Raw genomic sequence first — 11,777 nt, 5'->3', positions numbered from 1 at the left:
ATAACGAATGACGAAGGGTGTAAAACATTGACATGCCTCCCCGTTCTATTGTAATATAGAAAACAACGTACCCTGTGGGGCTTTAACTCGCCTTCACTTGTTATTGCTGCACTTGTTATTATGTAAATTGAGTACTGAGTTTTGATACATAAAGGAGCCAACCTGACTGCTATAGCCTATATAACCTGTATGAGGGGGTCAGCGTTCTACACCCTAACGAATGTACTACAGTAACGTTTAGTCTATCGTAGTATGTTTACAATTCACCCAAACTTACGTTCGAAAGTTGATATGTATGCTGCTCCTCACCGCTGTCACATGAAGTGTATTCATACCCCACCTCAGTTGCATCACCTATTGCGTACTCATATCCATTCGCACTTTGCTACAGCTGAAATCCTTTATCTCGTTTCCTGAATAGTAATTAAGCCCTAGCAATATTACTCCCTAGTAAAACATAGTAATATTATTTCGGTAAGATTGTTATCGTTATTTTAAAATCATCTATGATATTGAAAATCACGCACTATTCCATTCTCATTTTTAAGAAGTGAGAAAATCTCATAAATGGGAACCTGAAAATTTGCCTTGAGCTCATAAATGAAAACACATTTGGAAATAATGAGACATTTTTCCTCAAATATGAGTAAACATTACTTATTTTGTTTTGAACATTCATTTTTCTCATTTCTGAGCAAGGAAATTTTTAAGAGTGCACTTTCTTAATTGTAGTATTCACTAAAGAGAAACAAAAGTGATACTTGGACATGAAATTCATATAAAAAAAACGGAAGTACTAACATCGAACTTTCAAATTTAGGAAGAGTGGGCGACAAGTAGTGATATTTGAGACCCCGCAGAAAAATATGAACTTGAGCTCCCTACTAAAATATTAAATTTGTAACCTCCTAAAATTTAAAACATTAATATAGTATTTTTATTAGTTGGAGATTTACTGTAGTAAAATTCCAAGTATAATTACGCTTGCATATTTTACAATTATGCTTCATCTTAGGGAAATATGTTTTATTCTGATGATGGAGCAGCAGCATCACCTTAAGCTATTTTTCATTCTTTTGGAGAAAGTATGTTCAGCCCATTCCATGCATCACTCGTTAAATTGAGAGGACAATATTTGACACAACTTAAAGTCTTAAGATATTTATGTCATTTCTGTAGGCCCTAATAGTAGATATTTTACTGAAAGATCTAGATCATATTTTTGCTTCATTTAGGAGATTTTTGTTGTTTTCTGGATGTGGTGAACTTATTCAATGCTTCACTTATTATTCATGTTAGAGTAGTATTATATAGAGTAAGTCTGTTTTACCTTAAAGTGGCCTTCTTTAAGGCCAGGCAGCTTAATTGGAGGATAAAGTGCACTTCTTGATCCCGACAAATTATGCTCTGTTCTGAAGCATTTCCTTTTCATTTGGAGCATTTGTTTTGTTTTATTCATATAATAATTGTAATACATACTTGCAACGAAAAGCAACTGCTTCACTTCCGGTTTAGCAAAAGCATTTGCTCCAATTTTTATTCATACACTTTGCAGCATTTCAGAAACCTGAAGTACGCGACAAACATTTACTTCGTTTTACTCATTCGGCTCATTGTTCTAGAACAGAGCTGTCCAAATGGCGGCCCGCCAAACCATTTTCTGCGGCCCGCAAAGCTCTCACGATTTACAATTGTTATTACTGATAATATTTTCATTTATATTTATTCATGCTTTTAATGTTTCCACTCTTCTTCCGAAATAATGCATCCATTTAGCGATTCTATACAACAAAAAGATACGGGCATCCACGGCAACACTGGAGTCGGTAATGCAACTACAAGCAAGGCATCGGTACTGAAGGGACGATTACTTCAATAAACGAAACCAAACCAATATCTCTGGTCTAGCTTTGTAAGGCAGCCCCTTTCTTCCTTGAACTCTGCCAAGGAACCATAGCGCGCAAGGAATACACCACTTCCTGTCATAAACACACACACACAAACTGATTTTAGAGTGAAACATAGATGGCATTGTTGAACGTCAAACAAAACTTTCCCACCCCCTCTCGTCATATTTTGGGTTCAGGAAAGGTCAGAGCTCAATTTACCGTGTGGTGTGATGCTTGTAGTGACAACAATACTGCAGTCTGTCCTATAACGTCTGAAGTTTTGAAACTGTGTCCGTTTTTATTCTTTATTTTAATTCTTCTCTTTTTTCTTCCGGTTTCTAGCACTCGTCATTTCAGAGATTGATTGACCGTTGAACTGAAGTGTTCATTGTGCAAGTGTTTGTTTTGTTTTGCTTTTGTCGCATTGGAGAAATGAGTGGAAGAAAACGTAAAATAGAAAATGAAAATCGAGTATATCAAGAGCGTTGGGAAAATGACTATTTCATAACAAATCACATGGGAAAGTTGCAATGTTTAATATTCATGCAGATTGTGTCTGTGCCTAAAGAATACAATGTGAAGAGACATTATTCAACTATACATGAAAATAAGTTTAATAAACATGAAGGTGAGGCTCGAAAAGTATTGATCGAAGATTTGAAGAAAAAATTGAAGCATCAAAGAGGTATGTTTAGTAAAGTAAATACAATTTAAACCTGTGCGTTGCATGCTTCGTATGCAGTTTCTCTGGAGCTTCCTAAAGCCAAAAAGCCTTTCAGTGACGGAATTATAATGAAGAAATGCGCGGTAGAAATGGCAAAGGCTTTTGGTGACACAAAATTAGCGAATCACTTCGAATCTGTACCGCTCTCTCATCAGACTGTACAGAGAAGAGTATTAGAAATGGGTGACCAAGTGGAAAAAAACATTTCAACCGAAATCGAGAAGTGCCGTTTCTTCTCTTTGTGCCTTGATGAAAGTACCGATCAGACAGATATAAATCAGCTTCTGATTTTTATACGAACAACACAGGAAGATTTTTCGAGTAAACAGAAGTTGTTAAACATGTGTCCTCTTCGCGGTACCGCAAAGGGAAGGGACATTTGTGAAGCAGTTAAAATTTCTGTAGAAAAATTTGGTGGTTTTGAAAAGTGTTCATCAATTGTAACAGATGGTGCACCAGCGATGGTAGGAGAGAAGTCTGGGCTAGTAGGACTTTTGAGAGAAAATGGTATAAATTGCCCTTCATTTCATTGTGTTATTCATCAAGAAGCTCTTTGTGGCAAATCGTTAGCCTAAAGGAAGACGAAGTTTTCAAAAAGATTGTCAAAACTATTAACATAATAAGAGGTGGTAATAGAACTCTTTTACATCGCCAGTTCGTCAATTTTTAGAGGACGTGGAATCAGAGTATGGAGACCTATTTCTTTACAATCACGTTAGGTGGTTAAGTGCAGGAAATTGTCTTAAAAGATTTTTTTGAACTGAGGAAAGAAATCCCTGATTTTCTTAACCAGATCGTTCCATCAGACACCACATGCCTAGAAGAGGAGCTTCGAAGTGCTGACTTTCTTCGACATTTGGCATTTCTGACAGATATTACAGGGCATCTAAATGAACTGAACAAAAAACTACAGGGAAAAGGTCAATTAGTTTCTGATGTAATAATGCATATCAATGTATTTCGGAACAAACTGAAGCTTTTCCATTCTGCTTTAGGGAAAAATAATTTAGCACACTTTCCAAGTTGCAATCGTCTGACATTAGATTTTGAAAAAGAAACATTTGCTTTTTCTGAGCTTGAAGAATCGCTTCAGAAGCTGCCTTGGAGATTCTTCTCTTTTACATCTTCTACGACTCGCAACAACAGGAATGGATGTAGGTAAACGCTGCTAGTCATCCTCATTTATCACATTCAATAGGTATGTACTATTTCAAATACATTTTTTATATTTTTCTTTCGTAGTGTAATACTATTATTATTATTATTATTATTATTATTATTATTATTATTATTATTATTATTATTATTATTATTATTATTATTATTATTATTATTATTATTAATCTGGGGCCCTCCACCTTACTAGTAAAGATGGCTATGGCCCCCAGGCCCATTCTAATTGGACACCACTGTTCTAGAAGAAGCTGTATCTTGAGAAACGTGTTGAACATAGGGATGAAAGGAAACCTATTGATGAACTTAACTATAGTTGGTGGCAGGTATTGAAACGACGAATAATTGTTGCCTCTACATGAGATTATGTATGGCCATAGTTTACGAAAGAACTTTAATTTGTGGCAAGTAAAGTGCACAAATAATAATTGAATACCTGAATGATGATTTTTAAAGGCATATTGGGAAGGATAAAACAGACTAAAAAAACAGACCGAATTCAAACATCTGCTTTTATCTTTTAAAGACAAAAGGGACATTAAAAGTGTCAAGAATTTCCAACAATTTAATCAGTAGCATGTAATTATGGATTAAATTCTTTCAGTTATGGCCTAGTATGTTTGGTTGTAGTAAAGTTTATTACATGAAACACTTTGAAGAGGACTAATTAATTGTTTATATTAAGATTAATTTTACCATCAGCTTCCGTCGGGCACCACAAGAATCGGAAAGATAATCATAGAGAGAAAAGCTTGGTGAACTTACTTCATAATCACTTTTTGTGTTAACTAAAAACAACACTCATTATTGATGTTTTGCAGCTTTTCAATACTCTTGGTGTTATGTAGTAACTGACTTTGTTAGGAACTCCTTTTAATCTTCTTACAAGGAAACAGGTGTTTCTTGTGAGTGTACTCAAGACTGAACTTTTGCGAAAGCCAAAACGCAGAAGAAAACCTGTTAATGAACTCTTAGCGAAACAAATTGAAAGCAATTGTGCCACAGATGCTTAGACAACAATGTTTCCAGGATTAAATTCTAACATCGTTTCTTCCTCTTACGTTTTTGTAAAGTTTGAAGAAATATTCCAGATGTCTAAATTGCTTGTTTGCTGAATTCTCTAATTGCTTTTCTTGTATATCTTGTATCATTAATTGTAAGAAGGAATGCAACAAATTTTGTTCTCTTAGTTTTCGAAATTTCTTATTTTAATAACAAAAAAGTGAGAAATTACATGTATTCATAAACTGTACATATATAATGAACGTATTATCTTTTTGACAAGTTCGTGCGTTTGTTCTGTAGAGTTGCTGTTGTTGTTTTTATATGCTGTTATTGGTTGAAGAAATTTTCTACAAAGGACGTATGAGTGATTTTCTTTATCATCTTACAGGGTGGCCAGGACATAAAGCACTAAAAGAATACACATTTCAACATTCATAAAAGTGACTATTGTGATTTGAAGTGGAAAATGAAAACGAAAAAATCGTCACACAAAATAATGCGTTCCAATGTTAGAAGGAATACAAGCGTTAAAAGCTTAAAGTTATAAAGCGTTAAAACTTTGTAGAAAAGAAAGATAAAATGAGACTCATATTGTATTTAATAAAACAACTGAAAGAGCAGCTTGTGCTGTGTGCATAAACTCACACTGTAGACCAGTGGCGTAAACAATGAGCTGACACGCTTAAGCGTACGTTCTTAGTATGATCAGAAATTGTTCTATCTAGTTCTTAGTATATCAGAAATTGATTCTTCTAATATGCAGCATATTCCATTACTGATTCTTTAAGTATCGTACAGTAATGTTAAAAAGGTTGTTTGCTAGAAGCTCTGTTAAATTACGTATTAAATTTTAAGAAATTGGTTATATACTCTTTTCTTTGGAGGGAAAGGCTCTTTCTCATCAGTGCATCAACACTTACCGTCTGCAGGTGCTAATGCAGGCAATTAAAAAAGAATTAAAAAATCATTTTTTTTACCTCCTGCTTAGTCGAATTCACAGCCGAACTTCAAACCCGTATGACTAAAAGGAACCGAAAAGAATGTGACTTGTTTGTTATCTGTCTCCCCCTGCACTTCGACTCACCTAAGTACCCTCTGAGATGTCGGAAAAGCACATGAAAATCTGTTCAGCCATGTGACTAACACTTCAATCGGTGACGCATAGTCAGTGTATCGGTTTATTTCATATACTATAATATACATATTCAGTAAAAAATGACTTTAAGTACGTACGAGACTGCTTTTATTAACTTTGATAGATTCAGTATACAAGATTCGTATCATTTTGATTTTCCTGAAAAATTGAATATCAAAGAATTTCAAATAAAACCAATACCTCTGGCAATCCTGAAATGTGGATGACGTTAGTTATAAACAAGGAAATTAGTTCGCTACTTTGCGCATGCACAGGTAAGTAAAATAAGTAATACATGTAAGGAAAAACAGGGAGAGATGGTGCATATATATATATATATATATATATATATATATATATATATTTTTAAAGTTAATATTTCAGGTCCCCTGATGATGTACTTAAACTGGAAAGACCTGATCAATATGGTGACCAGTCATGTTTCTGACGAACACACCAGAGCGTTTATCACATGCCATGGGTAACACGCCGCATCTTTAAGGGTGATACACCGCATGTCACAAGAACATACTAAAACTAATTATTCTAACAATAAGTACACATTAATCTACGAACAATTGCATTCTTCAAACATCTTGTTCATATTTGAAGTTTGGAGAAAATTAAGCTTCGTATTTTACATTTTATGTATTTTTATTATTTGTCTAATGTAGGGTACCTACAATACTGCTGTAACTGGAAAGTTAGAAAATCATACGCTATGTTAAGCTAATATTCTACCTGGAAAATAGAAGTTAAAGAATAAAACACTAGGCTAAGTTTAGACCCATTTGAGCATAATTTAAAAAAGAACGCAAAATAAAGGAAGTTAATAAATTAGGAAATTTATCTAAATATTATTTTAGGCTACACAAGTAGAATAATAACATTGAGAGCTACCTATATGTCTGCAAAACACATTATAGTAATGACTTAAATACAAAACTTACTTCTTTCTGCTTTTCTGTCTTTGCGAGCACAGCCGATACAAAACATGTATAAAATTGTTAAAACATCATGCAATTACATTTTGCAAGTTGTACAGTAGAATTAATTACAAGTTGGGTTTTGTTTCCTGGTAGGCTTCATCACATTCCTCGCAGCAGCTACTCGTTTCTTTATCAGGGATAGTCTTCTTGATTTTACAGGTCATAGATATTGCACTTCAGCTAGGTCTATTGTTGTTACTATGAAAAGTAAATTCATCGTCACTTTCAGATACAACATCAAAATTCAAGCTTTTTCTTTTGGGCTTAGTTTGATCAACTTGTCCACTTTGTTGTTCTTTTGTGAGGCACAGCTCTAATTGTTTTGGATGTTTTCTAAGTCTATTAGATTCAATCTTTGTTTTCGGCAGTACGACAGAGGTTAATATTATTGCACCGTGTTTTTCACTTTTCAGTGATTTTACTTCTGTGAATTTTGGGACAGGTGAGATTTTTGTTAGAAGTTTCGAGGGGGATTCCAGTGGTTCAGAACTGCTGTGTTTTCTACAGCAAGGTTGTGGTTCCGACTCAGAAGATCGTGTGGTACTGGCTCCGATTTTTGATTGACAAGAGCTAATGTCTAGAATAGACCTAAGTTCCAAATCATCTTAAATAAAAAAAGAAACAGGTAGTGTGGGAGAGCTGAAATGCTCAGGGGGGGAATCTCCGAAGACCTGAAGCCACTTGTGCAACTTTCCACGGAAACAGATATTTTTTCCTACGTCCCACAAAGTAATGTCCTGAACTGATACCGCTAGCTTGCGGTAAGGACACTATTCAACCCACGTATTGCCGACGGTTTTAAAGTAACATTTGAAAGGACCAAAGAAATATTTATCTGATGGGTGTAAAGCATGGGTTATGTTTGGAGATAGACAGAGTAACAGAATCGTTCTGTTCAGCTACCTCAAGAAGGAAAATGGAAGAAAGAACATGTGAACTGTGTGCATCAACTATCGAAATATTACGTCCAAGTACTTTCCGGGGCGAAACAATTCACTAAATCACTTGTAAAATATGTTACTATTAATGTACCCAGACTTTTGATCCATGTACATTTTAGATCGTGGGGGAACTCCATCTTGGAACTCTGGACTAATCCACAAACGAAGTTCTTTTTCTTTGTCCATTATTGCAAAAGAATGAACTCCACTTTTCTGGGGAATAAATATGGCGACCATGAATACGATAATCATAATTTTGCTTATTTCCATATTGCCACCTGTGCTATATTTTCGTCAAACTTACCCAAATTAGGCCTTGAAATATTAATATATGTCAGATAGAACCATAATCTTTATAACATACAATACAACAATCTGTCTTTTCAGCTTTATAATTTAAAAGTAATGAACAAATGTCTCACCCTCCAATAATTTCAGTAATACCGGATAAAATACATATCAACTAACATCCAGGTTTAATACCAGACTGCAGTAGAATCTCTAGCATAGAATGCAGGATTGCTTGGTGTTGCTTTTCAAAATGGCAGTGCTCCGGTACGGTTTATCTGTAACAAGATGTAATGATTCATATATTACACCCTTCTCGTGTACTACCACCTTCTCCGCTATAAATTCACTCGTTCACCATAGATCATTTTTGCGTCAGTGGAAATGATTAGGGAGACTAATAAAAACATACGTCATATTTAACCAAAATAATTTTCTTTTCAAAAAGTTACAGAGGAATAAGTAAACAAAGTTAATAATTAGAACGAAAGTTATTACGGAACTTATTTTTAAAATATTGAGAGTGTTCAACTTTCTGCTTTAGAACCGATTTTAGCTTTATATACCGAGGATGATTATGAAGTCTCATGAAAATATACGTCATATTGCTTGGAAACATACAGTAATAATTTTGAGTAACTGCTGGTTTTAACCACACGTAAGGTAATTAAAATCGGATAAGTTCTATCAAGAGCTATCGCGGAATAGATGGACGGACAGATACACAATGACACAAATGCCGAAGGCCGTGGTGGTGGCTCAGTGATAGATCGTTCACCTCTGGTGCGTGGCGTCCCTGGTACGATCCTTGTTCACGCCAAGTGGGCTTTGTGGTGGACAAGCACCGTGTGCGTGGGTTTTCTCGAGATTCTCCCGTTTCCTCTCACCTTATTCATTCCACCATTTCATTCTATTCTCATCATTGCTGTCCTTTATCCTAAGAGGCATAACCATGGGTCGTAAAACTTAAAGACACAAATGCCGATCGAATCGAATGGTAAAAGCTACTCCCGTTGCAAATATTTCCTGCATATTTCGGAATGCTTTTGTTATTTCTTGATGTAAATGTGTGTTGACATGACATTTTAATGTTGCAGTTTATCTCTCATTACATGAACAATTATAATTATGCCAGTTTTCTATGCTTGTATTGGCAGATTAAAACCCTTCTGAAAATATAACGAATCTTATAAATTGTAGTTGTGTTAGATAGAAGTTTCTATTCTTTTTCATCATGATTGTTACATATGTATATCGAATACATATGCAGAATTAGAGAGTGTGGCATAGTCCGATCGAAACTATTACACTCTTCAAACATATACACAATTATAGGTTTAATCAAACCAGGACAGGTCGATATCTAAAATAGTTACTAAACAAGAATTTTAGGAATGATCCAAAAATGGATTAAAAGATTGCGATCTTTGCCGAGAATTTTAGGAATGATAAAAAAAAAATGCATCAAAAGATTGGCTAATAATTAGTTTTTGGATCAGGAGCTACAAATCTTTTGAACAACCCCTCAATCGAGTTTTCGTGATTTCCTACGGAATAAGCACATCATACTGAGTTAAGTGATAGTTTGGGTCTGGCTACACTATATGTAGTTCTCCAGATATAAGGTGTACAAGAATTTTTTTATTGAAACATATTAGATCTTTTGATTCAAAAATAAGATATTAACACTTTAACCGAAACATGGGTCTCTGAGACCTAGTGGTAAAATTTTAAACACAATGGTGGCACGCCTGGTAGCTAGTGAAAGTTTAAGTTTATTAGGCTCTTTTATTTTATACTTTCATATACCATGCATATAAGAAACCTTTAAATACATTTGAAAGTGAATACAATACAAATTTATATTTCACTTCGAATAAATTTGGTTTAATTGGATAGAAAAATGGTGGATGCTTCCAAGTAAACACAATTTTAAAACTTTTTTTGTATTTTATATAACTTTGTTTGTTTTACACCTGATTGTTGTATCGAAGCCAGGCTAAAAGAATTCCCTTCAATTTTCTAAATATAACACTAGTTAACAAAGGTTTTGTTACATAAAAGGAAATACCTGTTCTTAACCTCTACAGACCCGAATTTTTTTACTGCACGAAAAAAATATTTTCGAATATTTTCTAGTTAGTACACTGTATACTCAAAGCTGGCATATGATGGACCCAGACTGCACTAAATGTATTCTCGAATGAGTACTTGAGTAGCAAAACTTGTAAGGATGCGATTGAAATGAAGCGACATACGTTTACGTAATATTAAAATGAATGAACTCAAATGAGCACTGAGGGACCGTAGAGGTTAAAGGAACTTTTTGCGCTGAATTCGAATATGCACTCGGTTTTTCTCCATCACGTACGATTTTCTCGTAACAGAGGGATTTTCGGGAAAATCCCTCAACAATTTCCCTTTTCGTTTATTTTACACTCCAAGATCTTGTCCCCTTGCATATACTAACATAGAAATTATACCTAAGTATACTTTGATTCATATTTAACAAACCCTCCAAGTTTCGTAATAATCGCTTTATTCTTTCTAGAGAAATAAATATGTTTGTATGTATACTGTGTGTACTGTTTATTGCACCTTATAGTAATGCTTTCAGATCTCTTAAGTTGAGGTAAAACGTTTTGCTTTATTACCACAAACACATATATAAAATATAATACAATATAATTTACAAGTGTGACAATTTACAATAAACAATAATACAAATGTACCAAAAGGTCATGAAAAGACAATCAAAACTATCACAATATATGAAACTTCCATTGGGTTACAAAAACGTACACTACTTCCTTCTTTTGTAAGAAATGTTGCATTCTCTAACAAGACCCCAACAATAGTCCCCCATCATTTAAGGATCCCATCGTCCCTGGTACCTTTTCTCCATTGCCATTATATCTTGGTGGAATCTTTCCCCCTGTTCGTCGCTGAGAGCACCTAGGTTAGCAGGAAAGAAGCTGAGGTGGGAGTGCAAAAAGTGGATTTTTAAAGACATCCTACAACCCAACTCTTTGTATTTCTGTATCATGTCCTGTACGATTTCTGTGTAACTCTCAGCTTTGTTATTGCCCAGAAAGTTGCGCACAACACACTTAAATGCTGTCCAGGCAGCTAGCTCAGCACTGTTTAACTTGCTGTCAAAGCTATCATCAAGCATTAATTTCCTAATTTGGGGACCAATAAACACTCCCGCTGAAATCTTAGCATCACTCAGGTTAGGGAACTTATCTCGCAAATACTTGAAACCTTAACCAGATGTGTCCATGGCTTTGACAAAGTTTTTCATAAGTCCTAACTTGATATGAAGTGGCGGTAGTAATATCTTATTAGGATCTACCAAAGGAGCGTATTTGACGTTGCATTCTCCAGGTACGTAATTCACTCTAGGTTCCCATTCCTTCACTTCATAATGTTTGTCATCAGCTTGGCTATCCCATAAACATAAAAAACATTGGTACTTCGTGTAACCGCACTGCAGTCCTAATAAAATACCAACTACCTTGAGATCACAACATATTTGCCAACAGTGGTCCTTGTAATTTATAAGATTTAGCAAAGTTGACATGGTGTCATAGGATTCCTTAATCTTCACTGAGTGCGCAAGTGGTATAGAAG

At 34.8% G+C, this 11,777-nt stretch overlaps 1 protein-coding gene across 1 annotated transcript; it reads left to right on the top strand.

The window, feature by feature from the left end:
* Nucleotides 1-2,702: 2,702 nt before the first annotated feature.
* On the top strand, nucleotides 2,703-3,188 carry LOC145669972 (general transcription factor II-I repeat domain-containing protein 2-like). The gene has a single exon (XM_081738315.1). The coding sequence runs from the start codon at nucleotides 2,703-2,705 to the stop codon at nucleotides 3,186-3,188; it is 486 nt and encodes a 161-aa protein (XP_081594441.1).
* The last annotated feature ends 8,589 nt before the right edge of the window (nucleotides 3,189-11,777 follow it).

The sequence above is a fragment of the Thermobia domestica genome, chromosome 14 (genome assembly GCF_964235325.1).
Source record: "Thermobia domestica chromosome 14, izTheDome1.hap1.1, whole genome shotgun sequence".
NCBI classification, from domain to species: domain Eukaryota; kingdom Metazoa; phylum Arthropoda; class Insecta; order Zygentoma; family Lepismatidae; genus Thermobia; species Thermobia domestica.
Note: the sequence above shows the minus strand (reverse complement) of the source record. Positions and strands in the feature narration are given on the sequence as shown.